Source organism: Cynocephalus volans, chromosome 4 (genome assembly GCF_027409185.1).
Source record: "Cynocephalus volans isolate mCynVol1 chromosome 4, mCynVol1.pri, whole genome shotgun sequence".
NCBI classification, from domain to species: domain Eukaryota; kingdom Metazoa; phylum Chordata; class Mammalia; order Dermoptera; family Cynocephalidae; genus Cynocephalus; species Cynocephalus volans.
Genome location: NC_084463.1, coordinates 111698297 through 111722801, shown reverse-complemented (window position 1 = coordinate 111722801; position 24505 = coordinate 111698297). Strand labels below are relative to the sequence as shown.

Below are 24505 nucleotides of genomic sequence, written 5' to 3'. Positions count from 1 at the left end.
TATTAACTAATGTATTTAAAAATGATTTATTGAGTCCCTTGTAAGAGCCCATATTATGCAAGGAACCGAAGATACACAGCCGGGAACACGTCAGACATGGAGTCAGGCTCGTGAGGTTGAAGAGAGAGAGCTTTGGGTAAAAAAGTGACCTAGTACACTGCTTGACTCTTGGCAGGCATTTGGCAAATATTTCTTCTTTCCTGCTGTAGAGCCCCTCACTCATCTGTCAGTACCCACTGCCTTTGACTTTATGTCATTCTCACCCATTCTGAGAGAAAAGGTAGGAGCGTGTGGTGTGACCTAGGACTTTAATATGTTTAGGATACATTATTATGCAATTCAGGCCTAATTTTGAACCATAATTTTTTCATTAACTGATCTCATTTTACTTGGTAATATCCATTTGGGTATTTGAGAGCAATAAAACTACATTTCTTTTAAATATTATATGATTCAGTTGGTTCACTGATTTAGATTTTTACTACCCCCATCCCAAATGAATGAGTCATACATCTTTTTAGAGATAACAAGGACCTTCAAGATCATGCAGGCTCATGCTTTTCTTCAAGCAGCCTGGGAGAGGAGAATGAGCAAGTGCACGCCAAGTTCTGGGATGGAGCTATAGGCAGCCACCACAATCCTGAAAACTCTTGCCTTGCCTCAGCCATGCATGCATGGTTGCATTTTATTCCTCCATATGTACTGATCTGTTATTTGTGTTTCAGTTTCCTTTCACATCTCTAAGGAAAATCGGTAACCAAGATGATACACCATGTCTGTGGAATTCGCACGTATACAAGCCCATTGCCATATAGAGGCAGTGTGCGCAGTGGCAGGATCACTGCCTGGGAGACAGACTTCCCAGGACTGAATCCCAGCTACTCCACTTCCTTCTGTGTGAGCCTTGGCAAGTGTCTTATTCTCCTGGGCCTCACTTTCTTTGTCTATAAAATGGAGATGACAATAGTTCCTACCTTATAGGGTGAGTTGAGTTAATGTGTGGAAAGGGCTCAGAGCAGAGCCTGGCTCATGGAGAGAGTAAGCGCTCAGCAAGTGTTAGCTGCAACGGTTATCCCAGGGGTGGCGTGCGTGTCAATGTGGAGGACATGGCGTGGAGAGGAGAGTGACTCATGCGTGTTCGCCCAGTGAGTTCGGCCAGCGCCTGGAACCCATTTACACATCTCTTTGCATCTCTCTCACTAAGGTCTCTTGCTCCAGTGTGTTCTCTCTGCTTTTGGAAGCATGGGCTAAGTCTCCTACTCCATGGTGGCCTCTGTGCACTTCTGGTGGCGGGGCTTCCTACCGCTGGAGCACCCTTCCAGGTTAGGAGGATCTTGGGTGTTAGAAGGTTCCCTTTTTATTCCTAGACCTCTTCCTTTCTCCCAGGTTGGCTCTTAGGAGTGTGTGCTAAGAGGAGGTGGTGGTCTGTAGCTCTGAGCTCCCCAACCTTGAAGACCCCAGAACCTAGCCCTTTGCCTGTCTCCAGCCTGTACTGCTAGGTGTGCCATGTACCCACTGCCTCCATGCAGACCACTGAGGGGACGTCGGCAGGTGTCCTGATGCTGCCTGTACTGTTCCTGATCTTCTTCTACTTTCTCTGGTCTCTGTCTCATTTCAGGCTCCTGGCTCCATCTCTTATTTACTTCATATGTTGATGAGCACAGAAGGCACTGTCCAGTGGGCTTGGCATCTGTCCAATTTCTCTGATTTAAGACCTTGAATGGTTTTCTTGACTATCTATCCCAGGATACTAATTCCAAAGTCCTGGCCTATCAGCCTAGTTCTGGCAAGATGTATCTGTTACCCCCCTTATAAAGGAGAGATTATACAACCTTCCCTGCTGTAATAATCCTAATTACCATTGACTGTGCACTTATTCTGAGACATATGCTGATCTAAGTGCTTCATATACATTATTTGATATGATCTTCACAAATCTCTGGGGGTGGGTGGATATCATATCCCCACATTACATGCGAGGAAATTTTGGCCTAGGGAGGTTGAGTGTTTGCTATGGTCATGCAGAGCATGGTGGAGCAGGGATTTAAATCCACGACTGTGTGAATTCAAAGCCTTTGCTCTTATAGCTAATAACTCCCCCTCCACTTTTGTGAGAAGTTCCTGGGAAACTGTGAGCTGTCCTTGACCTGGTGTGGGATTGTTTCTAAAAAGTCCACCAGGCGTTCAACGAGCCATGCCCAAGTACATGGTGGGCTGGGGATGGCTTGGCTGTCACCTGTGTCACTGATTCCCCCTATTCTGGTGTGCAGAGTCTAGAAGCAACAGGAGGCAGTCTGGCAGCGGGTGCTCATGGCCAAGTGAATGTCTCATGGTGGGGCCAGGCAGCTCCCAGCAGGACCAGACAGTGGCAGGAGCTGGGCCAATGTCTCTGGCAGGGAGGAGGCAGACTGGGATGGGAGGGGCCCTGCCTGGAAGCCATGAGGCGTCAGGCTCACATCCCTCAGCTTCTCGGCAGACCCTGTGGGGTGTATCTCTGTACCCCTCGTACCTGGTGACATTGATGGACGGATGGAGGGATTCGTGGATGAATGAATCTTTGGGAAGCGTGAAGATTCTGACCTTCCCCGACCTGCCAGAGAAGGAGCTCCGATTGTTTCATCCAAGGTCAGGGTTGTTGTGGCATATGCAGGGGCGCACTCTGACCCACTGTCTGCTTGTCCCTTCTTTCTCCAGAGGTTCCTGCCAAGCCGGAGGAGGCAGAGGCTGAGCCCTTCACAGACTCCTCTCTGTTTGCACACTGGGGCCAGGAGCTCAGCCCTGAAGGCCGGCGCGTGGCCCTGAAGCAGTTCCAGTACTACGGCTACAACGCCTACCTCAGTGACCGCCTGCCTCTCAACCGGCCCCTGCCCGACCTCAGACCCAGTGGGTGAGCACAGTCGGTGAATGGGCCCTTGTCCGCCTGCCCGTGGGGAGCTGGGGTCCCCACAGTGCTGGGAGCAGAGCCAGGACTGGGCATCTGGACTCCAAGATCCATTTCCTGCCTCAGCCAGGGTCTGTCACCTTAGCTGGCATTAGGCTCGTCACTCTCCTCTTCCCTCAGCCTCAGTTTCTCCATCTGCTGAGTAGCAGGAAGGCTTTCTTCCATTAGAGATTTCGAGAATTAATAACCTAATTTACTCCTTAAGGGCACTAGAATCATCTGGCATTCCTGTTAATATGTCATCTTAACCCAATTAGTTGCATTTTTATGAACAATTACTTTTTTCTGTAAATTAGTTTTTTAAAGTACATCCATCTTCCAGGGCTAACAAGTCATTACACCTGACAGAGAAGTCTGTCTTGACTTCTGTCTTTGTTACAGAAGGATGTGCCTTTAAGGTTTGGTTAGAATTTTTATTACTCCTAATTATTAAAAATGTGGGCACGTACCACAGCTGAGAAAATCTCATTAACTTTTGTGAGCTCCCCCCACACCTTATTTTCCCCTTTCTCCTTATTTTTGAAATTTTCTTAAAGCTGCAAACCATAGTGAGTTTATATCTGGAGTCTTTGGGAAAGATCTTGCTGCTGGGTTGGGAGGGTGTTTTTTTAGGGAGAAGAGTTTAGTTCAGCTCCACAGATATTTATTAAGCACCTGCTGTAGGCTGTAAAATCGGGTATGGTTGTTCCTGGCCAGGGAGAACCTGGCCGGGCTATAGGAATGAAAGAGCAGCTGAGGATCTACAGAGGGAAAGAAGAACACATATTTACTTAAAGGTTATTTATTATGCACTTATTATGTGGCAGCATCATTTAGGTATAGGGATAGAGCAGTGAACAAAACAGACAGGAATCCTTGTCTTTGTAGCACTTGCATTCTAGTTGGTTGGGAACAGATAATAAACAAAACAAAAGAGTCAAATACTTAGAATGTTCAAGGGTGTTAAGTGCTATGGAGAAATATAAAGTGGAAAAGGAGATAGGGACCTCCTGGGGTGGGAGTGAGGGAGTGCAATTTTTCATGGGTGGTCAAAGAAGGCCTCATTAAGAAGGTGACATTTGGGCAAAGACCTGGAGGAGGTCTTTCCAGGCCACAGGACTGGCAAGTGCAAAGGCCCTCAGGTAGCAGCATATTGGCATGTTTGAAGAAGAGGAAGGAGGCCTGTGTGGCTGGAACAGAGTGGGCAAGGGGACAGTAGGTAGAGATGAGGTTGGGGGCAACAGGAAGAGGATCAAGTAGGGTGGTGGTTTTCAACTTTGGATGCACATTCAACTTATCAGGGGAGCTTTAAAAAAACCCTGATGCTGGGGCCACACCCCAGACCAATTAGATGAGAGTTTCCGGGGGTGGCACTTAGCATCAGTACTGTATAGAACTCCCCGTGATTTCAATGTGCAGCCAAGGTTGAGAATGGCAAGAGAAGGGCTTTGTAGGCTATTGCAGGCGTGTGGCTTTTACTCTCGGAGGTGGGGATCCATGGGAAGGGCATGAGCAGATTAGTGATATTTTCTGATTGTCATTTTCAAAAGCCCCTCTGACTGCTGTGCTGAGAATAGACTGAGGGGGCAAGGCTGGAAGCAGGGAGACTAGTCAGAGGCCTTTTGAATATCCAGGTGAGAGCTGGTGCTGGCTCAGACCATGATGGCAGCAGGAAAGGTGTTGAGATGGGGTTAAATTCTGGAAATATCTTAAAGGTAAATTCAGTTAAGTGTCATAGAGTCTCAGCCCCACTGCAAGTGCCGCAGAGACCACGCTGGGGGCTGGGGGAGGAGCAGGTCTGAAGTGGGCAGGACATAGGGGCTCTAGAGAAGGGGTCCTCAGGAGCAGTTGGGGCCCTCTCATTCCTACAGAGGCCTCGGCCGTGTCCTTGGCTGGCAGAGGAACCAGGGACTTTGCATCCAGATTTGGTTCAATACACAATCCCAGCTCAATCCACGTTTGTTCAAAATTAAAGGGAAAATAAGAAGAAAGCCAAGGAAAGGGTGGATCTTACAGACTGAGACCTGACTGTAACAATAACTGGTATTTATGCAGGGCTGGACTTGTTGATAATGACCTTCCCATTTGGACCACACCACCACTGCATAGAAGGTAACAAAGCAATGGCGGACTTTTCCCATTTAGAGTCAAGGAAGCCAGCGAGCAGACTGTCATGTGAGAGGTCACATAATCAGATAAGCAGCCGAGTTGAGATTAGAATCCATGTGTCCAGTTGCCAAATCCTGGCCATGACATTGGCCCACAGCTGTGTTTGTTTTGACAGTGCACAGCACTGCTGAGAGCCAATGCTGGAACCCCTTTGCCGTTCATTTAGAGAGGGGCCCTGCCCGCTGTCACTTCTGGTGAGAGAGGCACAGGAAGTTGGAGGGCAGAGGCGACACAAGCCCTGTGGCTCTTCTTGAAGGGCAAGGCAAGCCTGGCTCATTTCAGGAGGAAAGCCCAGCCCAGACTGGCCGAGTTTGCCCAAGAGAGGGACTCTGAAGGACTCTAGGTGGGCAGAATTCTTCAGTTTCCTCCTGAGCTGCTGGAGAGGAGCAGCCGTTGCTCTGCACAGTCCTTCACAGTTTGTGGAGCCTCCACTCCTCCCCAATGGGCCAAGGCAACTCCCATCAGCCCCTTTTTCTAGACAGAAAACCTGAATCTCTGATGGAAGATGGAGCCGAACCTTCTTGCCCCTGGGCCAGGGCTCCATGCAAGTGGCTTTAACAAGGGGCGTTTTCTCTTTGCGCATGTCCCAGGAAGACTCTGTCTTGCTCTATTTTAGCTCATGTGCCAGACACACACCCAAGAGTGGAGAGCTGTGGGTGGACCACTCACTACAAGCCTGTGCTTAGGTAAAACAATGCGTCCCTTTGTCTGTAAGTCTCCATAAAAACATTCCTGCCTTGTAACAAGGCTCATCCTGTTTAACTCATTTCAGAAACATCTTTTCAATCACTTTGCTCTCATCCTATCTCAAACCACACTGCCAAACATTTATATAGTGAGAGCCATGTTTTCAGACACGCATTTGGCACTTTATTTGTATTAACTTTGACTCGTCACAGTAACCTTCTAAAGTAGGTGCTATTAGTAGTCTCCATTTTACAACAGGGGAGACTGAGGCACAGGGAGATTATATCTCCTGCCCAGGGTCACTAGTGGCAGAACTGCAGTATGAACCCGGGCAGTCAGGCAATAGAATTTGTATGTGTAACCACTGTGTGTACTGCCGTGAGGCGTCAGCTTGTGTCGCTGTAATGGTGGTGGCAGGCCTGCTTTAACAATACAGCACTGAGTGTTTGCTGATCAGTTTGGGAGGGAGAAAGGTCTGCCTCTACATGTTGGAAAAATTGTTTTAGTAAATGTCAAACTCATTACCAAGGCTCAGAATGATGCCTCAGCTCTAGCTGATGTTGGAACTTGGACTGAGGTGGAGTAGGGTGATCAGCAGTCTTCAGAAGAGCCATGCCAATGGCTCTTGGTTTCACCTGAGCCCCTGTGCCTCTGGTTAACTCCTGTTTGCTCTTGGGAACTTCTGCCCCTGGAGGGTCCATTGAATTCAGCACTCTTTTTGCTATTGACTCTACTCTTCCCAATTCTAACCATGATGTTATGCTTGGCTTCATTCCTGGACCAGAAAGTGGGAGTTCAGAATCCCGTCCCATTGTCCCTTCCATCACCTCTGACTGGTCCCTTATAATGTCTTCTTTTTTTCTTAGTGCTGAAAGATTTCATCTGACCCGCCTGGTTCTCTGGCTGAGATAAGATCTCACTGTACTCCGTGCCTTATACACAGGACAAGGCATACCCAGAAGGAAAAACGTCCATCCAAGTAGTTGCTAGGCTTCATTAATTTATTCACTCAATGAACATTTACTGAGTGCCTGGTGTGTGCCAGGCATCCAGTAAAGTGTCAGACAGACACACAGCTCCTGGAGCTCGCACTGAGATGGGAATCCAGAGGAGAAGTGTGGGAGGGCAGGGCAGGTGCTCAGGAAACTTGCTGACAACCTGCTGCCCCCTTGGGAAGGAGTTGTCCTTGCAGGCTTCTGGTAAGGCAGGGCCTGGACTTGAAAGCCTGTGGAAGCCCTATCCCTTGTGGCCTCTGTGGCAGGGAGGCAGAGCCTGGGAGTTGGCTTCTGCAAGGAGCCTCCCTGTGCTGATTTTGACTGCCCTCCCCTGGGGAAGGAAGCACGTGGGAACAGGAAGTGTGGCAGTTTTTCCAGCCTCGTCTGTGCAGAGGACAACAATTCCTCAGGGCACCAGGCCCACTGGCTTCCGGAGAAATCAAAATGTCATTTGTTCTCCCTGTGTCATCAAAACAGGAGAAGAGCAGGCCCCTGGGCCATCCAGGTGGGAAGACCTGGGGGATCCAGGACATGGCTGACCCCCTCTGCTGACCATCACAGATCTCGCCCCATGAGGAGCTTCTGCCAGAGCTGGGCAGGGGTTTGCTTGCTTCCTCCCTGGGTTGCAAAGATTCTGGGCCTCAGGGTGGAAGGGAAGAAAACCCACATCTCAGCCTGGCTGGACTTTGCTCCGTCCCTCTCGTCCCCAGCTGCAGGTGGCAGATGTTCCCGTGGCTTTCTCTGTGCACTTCCTCCTGCTGCCCATGTCCACCTTCCTCTTGTCCATCCTCTTCCTCCTTATCAACAGATGCCAAAACAACCTAAGAGGGGCAAAAAGAAAAAAAGGCAACAATCAAATCCTTATTCTGTGTGGACTACAGAGGTATTCACATTTGTCAAAACTCATTGAACTGTACACTTAAGATCTGTGTGTTTTACTGCATGTAAGTTAAACATCAAGTTTCTGAAAAATGAAGGTGTGAAAAAGAGATCAGAGAAGTCCTTTGCCCGAGCGGTGGAGAGGGAAGATACAGGGGACTCTTTTGGGAGGTTTCTGAGAAAAGGGCCTGTGAGTTATGGGAAGGAGGATTATGCTGGGTGGGAACAAGCTGGCCACCTTGGAGCAGGGAGGGCAGGTGGGCTGGTGGGCTTCCCATCCCAGTGACTGCTGGGTCAGGCAGGTACTGTGTCGGTGCTCTTTACTTCTGCAGCAACAGGCTCATGTCACAGTCTTCTCTGTAAGCAATAGTTGTTATTTCCAAACAGGAGCCACAGGAAAGTCTAAGGGATGACCGCCTGATCTAGTGGAAATTGTGGGTGTGGGCAGAAGAAAGGGGGTCTCTGGATCTCCAGCTCCAGAACTGTCACATCACCATGGCAACTCGGTAGCCTCCCTCTGAGGTAGCTCAGGGCAGAGCCTCTGGCAGGAACTGCTTCCTGCCTCTTGCTGGCAGAGCTTCAGAGGATCCTGAGCCTTGTCTATAATGGTTTTGCCTCTCTCTCTAGTGTCCCATGAGGCCCAGGTCCCTCCCTCCCAGGAGTTAGGGTAGACTGGATCTTGGGTTGACAGGTGGGTTAGGCCTGGGGCTGGGGCATGAGGGGTTGGTAAAAGGGATTAAACTATTTTCTGCAGCCCTGGGTGGGAGCAACTGGACAGATTCACATACAAGTCGTGAAGGAGCCCTGGGCCTGGAGCTGGAGAAATCCTGAGCCAATATCAAAGTGGGAGTGGGACAGGATTATAGCAAAGAGAGAATGCCACCTGCAGCCAGGGCACTGGGTCTCCCTGGGAACAGTCCAGGGTCCATCCAAAGTGGCTATGGGTGTTTGCTGCTGCCACTGTGGTATGTGGCCAGAGGTTTGTTAGGATGGATTGGAGGGCTGTGGGGTCTGGGTGGGCAACATTGTTTTAAAAGTGCAGACGACAGAAATCTGAGATCTCTCAACTTTGGAGGACCAGCAAGACTGGCTTCATGGTGAAGCAGAATAATGCCCCCCAACCCCAAGATGCCTATGTCCTAATCCCTGGAACCTGTGAATATGTTATGTTACATGGCAAAGGGGAATTAAAATAAGGAGATTTTCCTGGATTACTGGGTGAGCCCAATCTAATCACAAGGGCACTTCGGAGTAAAAGAGGAAGGCAGAATAGTCAAAACCAGAGAGATGGCAATACAAGAAGGACCACCAATGGCTTTGTAGATGGAAGAGAGCCATGCACCCAGGAGTGTGGCAGCCTCTAGGTGCTGCAAAAGGCAAGAAAACAGATTCTCCCCTGGAACCCAGAAGGGAACTCAGTCCTGCTAACACCTTAATTTTAGCCCAGTGAGGCCTGTGTTGGGCTTCTGACCTCTGGCACTATGAGATAAGTTTCTGTTGTTTTAAGCCACCAAGTTTGTAATAATTTGTAACAGCAACAATATTAGTACAAGTCATGCATTGCTTAACAATGGGGATATGTCCTGAGAAATACACTCATTAGGTGATTCTTTTGTTGTGCAAACATCATAGAGTGTACTTACACAAACCTAGATGGAATAGCCTACTACATACCTAAGCTATATGATATAGCCTGTGGCTCCCAGGCTACAAACCTATATATCATGTTACTGTACTGACTGTAGGCAATTGTAACACAGTGGTAAGTATTTGTGAATCTAAACATATCTAAGCAAAGAAAAAGTACAGTAAAAATATGGTATAAAAGATAAAAAGTGATACACCTGTATAGGGCACTTACCATGAATGGAGCTTGCAGGACTGGAAGTTGCTCTGGGTGAGTCAGTGAGTGGTGAGTGAATGTGAAGCCCTAGGACATTACTGTGAGCTGCTGTAGACTTTATAAACACTGTACACTTAGGCTACACCAAATTTATTTTAAAAAAATAAAGTAATTGCACTACATCATTACCATGGCTACAATGTCACTAGGCAATAGGAATTTTCCATCTCTGTTATAGTCTTATGGGATCGGCGTCATTTGTGTGGTATGTCGTTGACTGCAACATTGCATTATGCGGTGCATTCTGTGTTAAGATCCAATGTGGTATGCAACCTGTTGCACAGGATCCTGTGGCTAGAGGGGCTCTTTGATTGGTTTAATGCTCTGCTGTCACTGTGTTACAATTTTTAATAATAATTTTTGAGTAATATTTTTCAATTAAATAAAGATAAATAAATAAATAGAATAAAAATAGGTGAAAAAATGTAAACAAGGTGCACTTCATTTTACTTTTGCATGGGCTCCATAAATCATGTAGCTGGTCCTGGGGGAGAAGGGGGTGGCTCCAGGTGGAGATGCTGGGCCAGGTGGCAGTTGCTGCCCATAGGCTAATAATTTCCGACAAGAGCCACCTCTTGCTCACTCACTGTGTGCCACGTGCTGTGCAAATGCTTGATGTGCGCTTTCTCTTTTAACTTTATCCTCATGTCTCTCTGAAGTAGTTATTATCATTCCCATTTTATATAGGAGAATACTGAATATGCAAGGTCAAGAAATTTGTTCAAGTTCCCACAGGGGCTATGTGGCAGAGCCAGTGTTTTTACTGAGGTCTTGTAACTCCAGGATGCTACCTCATCTCCTTGTCCTGCCCTGCCCTGCCCTGCCCAGGTGAGCTTTTCTAGTTTTGGGTCTTGGCTCTGTGGAGAAGACCCAGAGGTCTGTGGAAGATGTGTAGTGCATGAGGGCAGCCGCAGGACAAAGGGTAAAGTAGATATGATTCTGCCGTTGCATTGAAAATTCTCACTGCACAGACACAGCTTGGGGAAATACTCTTTAACTAAAGCACTCTGGGAAAATACTTTAGGTTCTTATTTAAGTTAAACTCATTATGGACCAATAATATGGCGGTGATATTTAAAGGAAATGTAATCTTGAGCTATATTGATAGAAGTATAATGTTTTAAAAGAGGGAAGTGATAGTTTTGTTTTACTCTGTTACTCAGATTACAACTGCAGAATTGGATTTCAAGGGCTATAGAGAAAGTAGAGTTTTTAGAGGAAGACAGCTCAGGAGAGAAACTGGTAACATGACAAAACAGATGAAGTTTCTGCTTAGATTATAGAGCAGTAGTTAAAACTTGGTTCCCTGGGTTCCAAGGCCAGGTCTCTCATTTATAAGCTGGGTGACCTCCAGCAAGTTACCTGGCCTCTCTGTGCTTTGGTTTTCCTATCTGTAAATTAAGGGTGTTAATACAAAGACTGAATGCGTAATATATGTAAAACTCATGGAATACTGCCTGTCATGTAGTAACTGCTATTTAACTTTGATTTATTTTTATTATCTGTATACACACTGTATCCTCTCCATTTTTCATGCAGAATCAGCAGCCTGGAAGCAAGTCCTCCCATTTGCCCCTCCCAGGAGGCCTCTGGCTTGCCGGTAACATGACACCAGTCTCACGGGTGTCTCTGGTGGCGCATGGAAAGGAAGGCAGAGACCATCACTTAGCAGGGGTTCAAAGCTCTGGAGTCCAATGAATCCAGGTTTAAGCCCTGGAAGATAACTTATCATCTTAACTCTATTTCTCTAAGTGGGATAATAATGTTTACCATGCAGAATTGGAGGAAGGAATAAAATGGAAGAAAAAAAGTAAAAATATCTGTGCATCTTTTAGCTTGGTTTATGGAATATTGTAAGCACTCAGTAAATGGGCATTTTTACTAGTATAATTTCCAAATACTTCACCTGGAGTCCCCGGGAAGTAGGGGTGGCAAGCACAGTACAGCCTCTTGGCTCCAGAAGTTATGGAGATGTAGACACCAGCCAGAAGGAGGGAAAGTTTTGACCGTCCTCATGCCCCATGAGAACCCCCACATTGCCCGCCCCCTTGGGTTTCATTAAGTCCAGCAAACTGGGAGCTGACAGGCCTGGGAGTATATTTAATATGGAAAGGTCTGGAAGAAGCTAGAAGTGTGCCTGAGTGAGGCCAGGGGAGGATCGAGCGAGTCCTGTGGGTGCAGGTAGGAGGGCGGAGGCTGGGGTGAGGACATGGTAGCTGTGAGGGCAGGAAGCAGTGCTGAACCTGGGGCAGACTGTCTCCCTGGGTTTGTGCTGCAGGTGGTTAATCGTGCACCTGAACCCTGTGTGCTGACTACAGCTGAGAGGGGAGGGCCTGGGAAGACAGTGGGGCCAGGATAACCCCTCAGGGGAGTGGTTGCCTGGGAGTGTCACTTGCTTTGTCCAGGTAGGTCCCCCCTCTGCACCCCCAGAACCCTGCACGGTTGGGCCTTGTTTGTGATGTGAATTGGCAGATGGGCCCCAGTTCACGTTCTGCTTTGGTCTTCATTCTAGAAGAGGTCTGCCCACTTTTCCCACCCCCAGGTCAAGCAGCCTGCATGAGTAATCCGCTGTGATGGACTAGGGTCTTGCAGAGCTCCTGAGGTCAAAGAAATGGGAGGATCTGCCAATATGTGGGTGTCTGACTGCAGTGGATGGTGTCTGGGGCTGCCCTGGGTCGTATCTGGTGGCCAGGAGTGAGGGTGGCCTCCCTGGGTCCTCCACTGCTTCCCTTGCTCTGCAGGTAAGGACACTGAGCTCTCAATGTAAATCTCCCTCATAAACAACTCAAAACAACCTCAAGGGAGCTCTGCCAAGGGGCTCCCTGTGTTGTCGCGCCCCATCCCCACGTCCCCTTCTGTGAGCAGAGATCGATAAAGTGGAGTTTATCATGACCATCAATTCCGGCATATTCCACAGCCTCATCACTCCCCTCTCACAAATGCCTTGTTTTTATCTCTAATGGAAAATGGCTTGACTTTGAACAAGAATAAAAGTAAAAAGGGAACTTTTATGGCTTAATTTTATAGGAGAGTGCACATCTTCTCAAAATGAGTAAGGGATCCGGCTTACACAGTTAGGCATTCCCAAGGAGCTTAAACACGGAAGGGCCCGTTACACCTGTGTGGCTCCTTGGACTTCGCCGTCCTCTGGCCCTCGTCCTCTGCAGAAGCGAGCAGAGAAGCGGGACTGCAGAAGCAGACACCAGGGCAAGGAGCAGGGTGGCAGGGAGTGGGGGCGCAGTCCTGGCTGCGGTAGGAATGGAGCAGAATGTGTGGGGACCCAATCGCACACGCAGGGGAGAACATCTCAGCAGTGGGAACACAAGAGGCAAGGTCCAGGGGCCAGGGCTGGGCCAACCGTGGAAGCTGGTGGCTGGACTCTGGAGCAGCAGTGCTAGGCTTGGGTCCTGTGCAATCCTCTTCCGTGACAGCTCTCAGAGCTGCGTTCCTGTTGAAGGACTTGGGCTGCAGCACGAAGGCCTCTGTCCCGAGTTCAGTGTCCTGGGGTGATTAGGAGGGGTGTGAACAGGACACGTGTGGACATCCTGCCTGACATGCGCCCCTTCCTCCCTCTTTTCGCCTCCTCCCCTGAGCAATGCAAGTGCTACTTCCCTGTTGAGATGAAGATGTGAACCGTGACTGTGTGTTGATGTGACATGCACGTGTGTGTTGGGTAATTCGAAAGGGAACTTATTCAGCAAATGCCGACTATGTGCCTGCTGTTTGCCAGGCACATGCTGGGCAGTGGGCATGCAGCTGTGAGCAAGGCGAGTCCCTGCCCTCAAGAAGCTTGTGGTCTAGTCATAGAGTGACTGACTGTCCTGGTTTGCTTGGGACTTTAGGGCTGAAACTGGGAAAGTCCTAGGCAAACCAGGATGAGGATGAGCTGGTCACTCTCTCTTGTCATGATGGTGGTAAGGGGATGTTTTTTGTGGCATTTGATGGTGACGGGGTGCTGGTTGGGAGGCAGAGAAAGTTTGCAAACTTTTTTTAATGAGTTGTCTCTTTTTCACCACATGTGAGATAGATCCTGAATTTTGGAGAGAAAAGTGATTATTTCTTCCTACTTATTTTATGACGAAGACATAGAGCAGAGAGGGAAAGTGGCTTGTCTGTGCTCACCCAGCAAGAACGGGCAGAGCTGGGACCAGCACCTGGGGGCCTTCATTCCCCCTCCAGCACTCTTCCTCTGAAAACTATCCCACCTCGTCTTTCTTATCCTGCCCCCACTTCACCACTCTGCTCACCCCAACCCACTTTGGGTTAGATGTGGAAAAACTGAAGGGTGAGAAAGCCTGCCCCGTGATGTGGAGAGAGAGGCCACCAGCCCGGTGGCTGCTGCTGGGAGGCCCCGAGCAGCTTCCTGGAGAGAGGAAGAGAAAAGAAGGATTAAAGGAGGTCAGGATGTTTGACCTGGAGGAATCACTTAATGACAGCATAAAGAAACTGAAAACTGGGGACTAAATTCAGGAGTGGGGAGGACAGGAGAACAGGTGGGGAGAGGACCTGACTGTCCTTCAGAGGGAGGAGGTTTGTAGGAAAAAGGAACATTCTAAGATCAATGGCACACATGTAAAATGTAGGCCTTATATAAAATGAACAAATCTGTTAGCTTTGTTTTATTCCAAAGACATTCACTGAGCATCTACTATGTGCCAGACCCTGGTCTAAGGCTGGGAGATGGCACAGCACCAAAACAAAGCCCTTGCCCTCAGGGAGCTTCATTACAGCACAGGGAGACAGACCATAAACAGCGCAAATATGCAATGTACTGGGTGTTCAGCATGTTTGAGAGTTTCCACATAAAACCTTATGTTCAAAAGCCTTTCATGTGAAAATAATGATCAGTAGGATTTAACTTGTAAAGCAAATATAACATTTCAGTTCTTCTTGGAGAAAGACTGTCAGGAGACCAGTTTACAGAGAATGGCAGCTCAAATCATCATGGCTGTTACTAGGAGAGATTAAAATTGGTCTCCCTGGAACAGGGGGACTAGGTAGTTATGTCCAGAATTAAGAAGGGACGAGAGTAGGGGAATGCGGTTAACCCCTATCTCTGGAAAACATCTGGGGACAGCCTGACGATCCAGACAGTGAGCCTCTGAGAATGCAGAGGAAACCCCCAGGGAAGTGCAGAGTTGTCAGGACACAGTCTTCACTGCTGGTGGAGTTCAGTGGCGAGGACAGTGTACTTGTACTGACATAGTCACCTTATTGAGAGCTGTCCATTATATTTACGTGAAAGAAGAATAAAGACCATGTGCTATTTGCTTGATCATGTATGGTATTACTTTTAAAATGCAATCAACAAGTAGTTTGTGTGATAATATTCATCTTTGTCAGTTTCCATGCCTAGGGAAAGCCCAGCTGCTGGTCTTAATGGCCATAAATAACTACTAGCTAGAGGAATTATTTGACTGTTAACCACAAACCCTTTAATTGCTGTTATAAAAATTGTATTCACAATTTGATGAGCTTAAGAATTCATTCCAGTCTTTCTTGTTTGTTAAAGTTCCACCCTTCATCTCCCCATCTCCTTCATCCTTTCACTGCAGATAAATGAGCTGTTTCCCTCCTTTCCAGCCACAGCACTGTTTGTTCAGCCCCTCAGGACCTTTGCACAACTCATTTTTGCATGCCATTTAAGTTTCTGACCAAATCTCTGCTCCTCAGAAAGACCATTCCTTCTAGAACAGCTGCCAGGATATCACGCTATCCTCTTAGCCTGCATTACTTTTCATTTTAGCACTTATACAAAATTGTTTCACTTGTTTTCTTCCATGTTTATCTGTTTCCCTGTCAAAGCATAAGCTCCATGAGGAAAGGGACTTTGTCCACTTCCTGCTATTCCCTTGGTGCCTACAACAAAGAGTACCTGCCTGGTGGAAGCTCAATACATATTTATTCCATTATGTACAAGACTAAGTGAATTCTACACTAATCTGTTAACTTGATGGTTCCATTAAAATTATAAGTATGAATTCGATTTGGGAAAAGGCTCAATTCTTTTCTTTTCCCCACCTCCTTTGGTGAGAGGAGAGCTAGAAATAGAATGGGAAAAGTTTCTGTAAATTTCTGGAAACCATAGAGACGGTGATTTTAGTTCATTAATCTCATGCTCTTAAGCTGGGTGGGGCCCCATGATGATTTCTCCAAATTGCTCAGTGCTGGTTGTCCTGCAGCCTTCCTTATCAAGGAGAGCAGGCCCGATCCTATCCTACAGCACTTTAATTACTGCCGAGCAGAAGCCCTGTGCCGTTATGCTCATTACTGCATGTTCTAGCCTGGCTGCACCTCCCACTTCAGAGCCATGGAACATGGTCACCAGTCCTGAAGCCCTGGAGCCTGCAGTAGCCAGTGGTGGATGTAGGCATCCTCCTCTCCAAGCCCAGGGCCTAGACAGAGCCGTAACTTTCACCCAGCTATACTGAACATGGGAGCTCAGTACCTTTTGGAAGAGCATTTAGTTTCAGCCAGGGAAGGGCACCAGCAGTGGCTTCCTGCCCACAAAGGCTGTGCTTGCAGGGAAGGAGTTGCCATTGGGAACCATGGCACTTATTATCTGGCCTCTTATGGGTCTGATTTTAGGGTTGTGTGTTCCTTCTCATATGGGGAATGGTATGCAGCCTTTTATGAGTTTTCCTCATAAAAGGTGAGGAACCTCTATGGTGGGTGAGAGACCTCTGTGGTGGGTGAGGAACCTCTATGGTGGGTGAGAGACCTCTATGGTGGGTGAGGAACCTCTATGGTGGGTGAGAGACCTCTAGAAGGCTTCAGGGTCTCCGTGGAGCTGGGAGAAATGGGACAGTTCGAAGCAGTCTCTTCCACAGCCATTTCTCCTTCAGGGAGGAACCCTGATGCAGGTGGCAGAAGGACAGAGTTGGGATTCTATCTCAGCAGCTGTCTCATGGTGCTGCCGTAGGTGGGGACTCCTCTTTAGCCTCAGTGTCCTCAGCTGTGAAACGAGAATGGGCTTGGTCCTTCCATCCTTCATTTGTGTTGAGATTCTGACTGTAGCTTCAGCCTGGTTCTGGAGGCTGCATCCTTGAATGAATGAGGGGAGGGGAGGTCCCAGACAGGATGCCTCCTGGAGTGAAGAAGAGTGGATTTTGGCATTTGAACTTTCTAGGAGGAGACATTTTTCTCTCCTGAGGCTGATTGCCTAAATCTGGCCTCACCTAGATGTTAGTTGCCCTTTTGGAAATACTAAGACTTTCCTTTGTTTGCGTTTGGCATCCCATTGGTTTAGATACATTGAGTCATCCTCAAATAAACACTCAGGGACTACCCGCTGATGCCATGTGCTGCACTAGGTGCTCGTGGTACAACCGTTCAGCTGGAATAGTCACTGACATTCACACTCAGGTGTGGGGCAAATCCGTTTCAGTGGTTGTAGGCCTTTCTGCTGCACACTTAGGGCGTATCTTGAGTGTACCCTGGGAAGAATCTGGACTCCTGAGCCCTCCAGCAAAGCTACAGCAAGACCTGGGGTGGACCAGCACCTGGATGACTCCAGCTGCGTTGCTGGCAGATCTGAGAGCTTGGCCATTCTTCTTTTCAGGTGCCGCAACCTGTCCTTCCCTGACAGCCTGCCAGAGGTGAGCATCGTGTTCATCTTTGTCAACGAAGCGCTGTCGGTGCTGCTGCGCTCCATCCACTCGGCCATTGAGCGCACACCCCCACACCTGCTCAAGGAGATCATCCTGGTGGACGACAACAGCAGCAATGGTGAGACCCCAGCCCCTGGGCCGGGCCCCGCCCCGCCCCCGGGGCCCTGAGCCCACTCCCTGGCTGGCATCTGTGCACAAGGGTCAGCTTGGGGCCCTCCTTTTCTCAAAGCTGTCTGTGGCTGCTGCTTCTCTGGGATGTCACCTCAGAGACAACAGGTTCATGGTGCGCACTGCTTTGAGAGGTTCACTACCATATGCACACCCTCTCCGCATCCCACAGCAGCCTGGTCCTGGGGCTTTTCCTCGCTGGCCAGCCATCCTCTCCTCCAGTATTCCAGTGTGCTACGATGAGCTAAAAGGTCCTGATCTCCACCCCCTTCATGTACATAGTGAACATTACAGTGACTCTTTTCTGTGAAGCATCATTTCATTTAGTGGTGTTCCTCAGCCTCTGCCTGGAAGATGTTCACTGGTGCCATCTTGGTGGTGGTGATGATGGTGGAGCTGTTGCCGGTGCTGCTGGTGGTGGAGTCGTGGTGGTGTTGATGGGGATGATAATGTATGGATGTGTAACCCAGTGATGGCAACAGAGCTGTTGAATGTCTAGCCTTTTTGCCGGATCCCCTGCTCCCTGATCCATCTATCCCTAGCAAGGCCCAGGCGGCCTGCAAACACCACGGTGAAGCCTTCACATCATTAAATCTCCTTCTCTAGCCGTTACCAGCTACCTCTTTGCCTTGGCACACATTTCATGACCTCTGATTCCCTTCACATATACCACCCCCATAATATGCTCCAAACTTAAAGACCATGTTTTGGGACAGTTTAAAAACCAGTGCTCTGCATAGGACCGTTTTTATGGACGTGATTCTGATAATGCATGCTTTTTCAAAACAGATGGCTGGGTCATCATATCATAGTCACAGGGCTGTGTTATCTTTTCGGCTTCTCTGGTGTCAGGTAGCTAATTTCCCAGTGAATCAGTTGCTGTAATGAGAAGTTCAGACAGGCAATTTGTTACCAATTAAAGCTGAAACATATCAGATCATTGAAATATAATCAATCTCAATAGTGAATTTTCATTTTATCATCATGTAGTAAGAAGTGCAGGGTCAGCTCTGTGATGGGGATTTTAGTCTTTCTGAAGGGCAGAGCTCATGACTCACTTGGCTCTCAGTGCTCCATGACCACAAGGGAAGGAAAAGGCATCAAGGATGGCAGCAAGTAGACAATAAAGTTTTAAAGATGACTGTCTTCTGAGGGAGACGGGAAGGGGCCCAGCTCCTACCTCTAATGGCTACCCACCATCACCTTGCTCCGGACCCCAGCAATGGATGCCTAAGCAAACTCCCATTCCCCAGTGGCTGACACCAGACAGCCAGACTAGCTCACCCCATGCACCAACCCCTCAGCTACACCAGGCCTGCTGCCCCGCTCACCTCTTACACTGTAAGTGGGCAAGGGATGGAAGAGCCATCTTTCCAAGGATGAGGACATCCCCCAAGTGAGAGGCACCCTGGCCCCGTTTTGCTACACTTCCTGACATAACAAAAGAGAAGAACATGACGAGCTAGGAGGAAGAAATCTGGGAGCCTGTCATTTCTTTACCATGGTGAGCAGATTATCATGCCATTTGTCTCTAATCCATACGGAGAAAGGGCGAAAGCTGATACTGAGTTTGAGAGATAAAGAAAGTGAGTCAGATATAGAGGATTTCATTTTGCACTTGAGTCTGGACTTGATTTTGTAAATGGCAGTAACCATCTAAAGTTTCGGTCGGAGGCATGATGGGCTCAGAGTGGGTCACTGGAGGGATCTGGCTTTGCTTCGTGGTGCTAGCTGGGGAAAGGGCATCTGAGGAGGGGGAGCGGGTGAGGAGGCTGTTGCAGCAATGCAGACAAGAAGCAAGGGACGCAGAGTCATGGTGGATAGGGCAAGGATCGAGGGCCTGAGAAACATGACAAAGGAAGAATCGGTAGGACCTCTTGACTCAGAGGCCAGGGGCAGGTGGGCCAGAGGAGGGCAGGTCTGTGATGATTCGGAGTTTCAAGCCAGAGTGACTCAGAGGATGGCCGTGCCCTGTCCTGGAGGAGGGAGATGGGAGGAGCGGTGCTTGGTGCAGTAGTCCTTCATCAGGGATGCATATGAGGAACACCTGGGAGCTTTCAAAATCGAAGCTCTTAGGAGTCTTGTGGTGATGGTAAGTTAGGTATCTTGATTGTGGTGGTGGCTACGTGAAGGTACATGTTACAAAACTGCATTGAGCTATACAGCCACAGCCACACAGGTGCCTATGTGACTGGAGAGATCTGACAAGCTCTGTGGACTGCAGCAACATCAGTGTCCTGGTCTGATTTGGCACTATAGCTGTGGAAGATGTTCCCATCGGGGAATCTATAATTACTTCAAAATGTAGAGTTAAAACAAACAAGCAAAAAGCTCCAATTCAGGTCTAATTCAGTCACTTTGAGGTGGAGTCTGGGCATCGCTGTTTTAAAAAGCATTCTTAATGATTCGAAGCTCTGGTTGAGAAGCTGTAGTTGAATGAATAAGATGTCACTTTACTTTTGCACATGTTGAGCTAGCGGTGCACAGTGTGAAGGGAAGGAACTCTGGACTGAAGTCTGGCATCATAGATTTTAGAGCCCCATCCACTGTGGGCAAGTGACTACAGAAAAGTCCCTCAAGCTCTCAGAGAGTCAGTTTCTTCTTCTGTAGGAATGGGGATGATAATCCTCCCTTGCTTGCTTCCCCTGCCTGCAACTGTACAGTGCACGACCATGGAATGAGCACGTCAGTGTTTCCCCTCCCTGGCCCACCCCCAGGAGACCAGCGCATAGCTAGTGATCTGCACAGGGAGAGCTCCAGAAAGGAAAATGTGGGGGCATGGATTTGGAGTCTTGTGCACAGAGTAATTGAAGCCATTGACTGGGAGGTGAGGCTGTCAAAGGAGAAGAAAAAGTAGAAGCTTGAGAGAATACTGAGCGTTAAGACATTGAGGTATAAGGAGGAAGAGGTTAGCTGGGGAGAGACAGGAATGAATGGTCAGGAGAATCTGGAAGACAACGTGGTCTCCATGGACAGAGGGGATTTCAGGAAAAAGAGAGTCGTCTACCGCGTGGACCCACAGAAAGGTGGGAGGACAAGGAGTCTGAGAAGAAGCCAGTGGATTTGGAAGGTGCAGATCATGGAAACCTCAGCAGAAGCTCCAGTGACATGCTGGGGGTGGGGCTGTAGAAGCCGATGGAGACAGAGAGGCAGTGAGGGTAGATTTTCTGTCAGGGATTTTGACTGTGGAGGAGAATCACAAGATAAGGCAGGAACTAGAGCAATGTTTTCCAAAATAAATTACCATGATCTACAGCAAGAAATAAATTTACGTCGTGACCTAGGACAACACACCTACTCACACCCATACACACACATGATTAAAACAAAACTTTGAAGAAATGATACTTGCCCTTACAATGTGCAAAGAAGCACTCTGCTATTTTCTATTATATCCTGTTCTATGCTATTCAATTCTGTTGTATTTTATTTAATTCTGTTTCTCTTTTTTTAAAGGCACATTGTTCTCAAAACCCTGAATGCATATTAGAGCTTAGAGAGTTTTTAAAAGTGGGGGGGGCCACACCCTATGTCTGGTGACTTAGTGGGTCTGGGGAGGGGGAATCTGAGGCCCTGGAAGCCAAGGTTGGGGGGAGGGCCTCTGAGGATGGAGGACAAGATAGAATCCAGGGCACAGAAATAAGGTTGCTTCTGAGAAGAAAGAGCCCATCTTTCTCCCACTCCACAGGGGCAGATGGGTGGCCAGAGAGGCAGCTGGAGGCAGTGCAGGGTGTGGCAAAGGACACACAGAGGCAGGCACAGCAGTGGGCCCATCCAGCACCCTGTGGCAGGCAGGGCCTGGGGAGGGGGGAGATGTGGGGTCCTGGCTAGAGTGCCTCTTTGTGGAAGGGGACAGGGACAGGAGGTGACCAGTAATGGCACTCCCCGAGACCAGCCTGAACCAAGCTCCCAAGAGGAGAGGAAGGTACACTTAAGACTGATCCCTCTCTGGCTGAAGATCACTTCGGACCAGCTCAGCCTGACTTGGAGGGAGGCGGCTGCGGCCAGATGTTGTGCAGCTCCGTTTTGGGCACCGTCTGCCTCAGCACAGGACTTTCATTTATTCAAGCAAATCTCCTCCCCAGTGGTCTAGTGGTTAGGACTTGGTGCTCTCTCAAGTCAGGCCAACTCAGCGCAGCTCAGCAAACATTTCTGTAGTATACAGCCTGCATCAAGGATATGAAGAGAATGATGGATCAGATCTAGTCCCTGCCATTGGGGAGTTCAGCAAATAAATATAAAATAGGGGTGACACATAATAGGACTCAGTTTCCAGTTTCAGTTCTGCCACTTCCTGGGCACAGGTCTCTGAGCTTTGGTTTCTTATGTGCCATGTGGGGACATTTGGTCCTGCCTTGCCCCATCTGCCTCACAGAGTCACTGAGGAAAGCACGAGGCAGTGGGAGCTGCAGGTGCTGAGGGTGCCCTGAAGGTGCGTTAAAATGACAGCAATAAAAATAACAACAACAGCCATAATAATAATGACAACAACTGAACCACTTAAAGGCAGCATGTTCTGGTGCGAAGAGTACAGAACTTGGCATTAGGCCAGCTTTCCAGTTCCAGCTTTTTCTGGCTTCCTCCTAGCTGTGTGTTCTTAACCTCTGTGAACCCCATTTTCCTTATCTATAAAATTGAGATGTATAATTCCTACCTCAGGGATTGTTTGGAGGCTTGAATGAGATAACACATGATGGAAGGGACGTTGGCATTTAAGACTCTAAACTAAGCAGGCAGATGGAGCTGCCAGATGTCTTCCTTGCTAAGCCTTCCTTCCCGGGCCTTCAGTATAGGTTTGGTGTGGGCTGGCGTCTTGCCTTTCCCAAGCCCTCCTCTGCCACACATGTGCTTTGGGGTCAGGCCTGTGTTTCCCAAAACACAAGAAAGGAGCTGTCAATTACAGTTTCTTCATGTGAGCCTCTCTAGACCATTAGCTCTCTCTCAGCAGCCAGGGCCTGAAGGCTCTGCAAAGGGTCCTCGTGTAGGAGTCCAAGTCCCTGTTTTCTGCCTCTTCAGCAACTATCTAAACAGCTCCACGTTTTCAGGGGCTGGGGCCTTGGAAGGATGCTGTCATTCTGCTGCCGCAGTCTCCGACTTCAGTGTTTGAGCTTGATTAAAAATAGGATTCATATCAGGCGCATCAGGACATTCATACTTGCTGTTCCCACCTGGAATGATCTTCCCCACCCCCAATATCTGCCCAACTTGCCTTTTTGCCTCTTTAGGCCTGTGCTCAAATGCCACCTTCTCCCTAGGGCTGTCACTGAACCACCCCGTTTAAATGGCAGCCCTCATCCCTGCCTCTCCTCACCTTCCCTTGCTTCCTTTCATCTGTAGCTCCCTTCACCAATATGTAAGTTTCACGTAGACAGGGGCATTTGTTTTGTCTCCTGTTGTATCCCCAGCACCTAGTGCCCAGTACTTGCATTTGTTCAATACATATTCATTCAATGACAGAAGGAATGAATTTTGATTCTGTAGATCTGGGGCAAGGCCTGGAATCTGCAATTTAAGCTAAAAAAATTAACAAATAAACAAACAAACAAAGATACAACAATCACAATAATTCGTTGAAGTTTTAAAAGGAGAGAACAGAACTAAGACCACTACAGGTGAGGGGGTGGCTACTGAGAAATTGGTAAAGGGCCACAAAAAATGAAAAAAAAAAAAAGAAGAAGAAGAAGAAGAAGCCTCCCAGGGCATTCTGATTCTCTGCGAATTGCTGTTCTAATTGCTGTCCCCCATTTGAACTGCAGCTGAGCAGCCTGAGACAGCAGCCTCCTCCTCAGCTCCCCCAGAGCGAGCCTCTGCAGCAGGCACAGTAGGGTGGGGTGTTTCTTCCTGGGGTGGGGCCCTTGGGACCCCCTGCTGCATCCCAGGGAGAGGGCATGAATGGTGGGTGGGATGCAGGGCAGAAGGGAAGTTTTCCTTGCTGTCACCCCAACATGGCCTGAACTCAGCTCCCGTGCTGAGTCAGACCAACCCCGAGCCTCTCCCTTCCCTGTCACCAATCTCTGCAGGCTTTCCTGACCATGCCCTGCCTGCTCTGCAGCTCTGAGGCCTTGTTTCCCCTCCTTGTTATCTTGAGAAAATGATGGGAACACAGGTCTGAGCATCCTGGTTTTAATTACTGTGCTTTCCGGTAAATCCTGATGGGCCAATGTCTTTAGCTGGGATTGAGCAATTCAACCTGCACAGACTTCCAGAGGGAGGGAAGCGCCAGGACTCCCAGCTGCTAGCCACCGTGCCTTTGACTACCTGTTCATTCATTTCTCTCACTCCTTCAGTCCTTCAACGCTCCTGCAGGTTTCAATGGCCACGTGCTCTGTGCCCTTTGTGAGCTCACTCATGCGACACAGGTATTCCAGTACCTGGTGCAGAGCAGGTGCTCTCTCAGGTTCCCTCACCAGCTGTCCCAGAGACACACCATCCCACAATTCAGCTGCCTCCACTTCTGAAAAAAGATAATTTTTAAAAAACACACTTTCTTTGCTGTACTCAGCTTCTTCCATTTCCTTTTTGAACTCATATCTTCTTTTGATAAACATAAAAATCATACATCCTTCTTTCATGCCACTTGAAATTTCAAAATTAATCTGAATGTTGTGACTAAAAGGACATCAAAGCAATGGTTATATCAAATGTTCTTTTAAGAACCTCATTCCCTGGAGATTTCGGTCTGTTCTTCGTTGGCAGTGACTTGCCCAATCTAAACCCAACCTGTACTTCTGCTGCTGCTTTCAAATGGAGGGTGGCCGCTTCCCAGCACTTGATGTCCTTGAAGGTTGGACTGAATTGTCCCTCTCCCAGGCCATAGATGTCCTTTGCTTGTGGATCCAGTCCTCACGCTGGCCACGTTTGCGCAAAGCCTTTCACATCTGTTGCAGGAGAAGGTACAGAACTAGGCAGGCCTCAGGAGACAGGCAGAAGGGAGCTGTCCTCCCCCACCACAGTGTGGGAAGAGCAGACACATGGCCGGAGCCTGCAGAACCCAAGGTCAGCCAATAGAACCTCAACTGGCTCTAAGGAGAAAACTGGTGTCCCATGTAGAGCAGAAACGCCAGGGTCCTACCGTCTGTGTTCAGCAGAGCCAGGCTAGGACCGCAAGTCTTCTGACCCCAGCCAGGGCTCCTTCCTTTGCCCCAGGTGGTCTCCGTGCTCCATCCAGTCTCCA

General features: G+C 48.6%; 1 protein-coding gene across 1 annotated transcript in view; it reads left to right on the top strand.

Moving 5' to 3' along the window:
- GALNT18 (polypeptide N-acetylgalactosaminyltransferase 18) overlaps positions 1–24505 on the top strand; it is a 340361-nt gene that overhangs the window by 169908 nt on the left and 145948 nt on the right. The window contains exons 2-3 of the mRNA XM_063094045.1: positions 2695–2887; positions 17115–17281. Coding sequence (XP_062950115.1) covers positions 2695–2887; positions 17115–17281 — 360 coding nt within the window. The remainder of the gene's footprint in view (positions 1–2694; positions 2888–17114; positions 17282–24505) is intronic.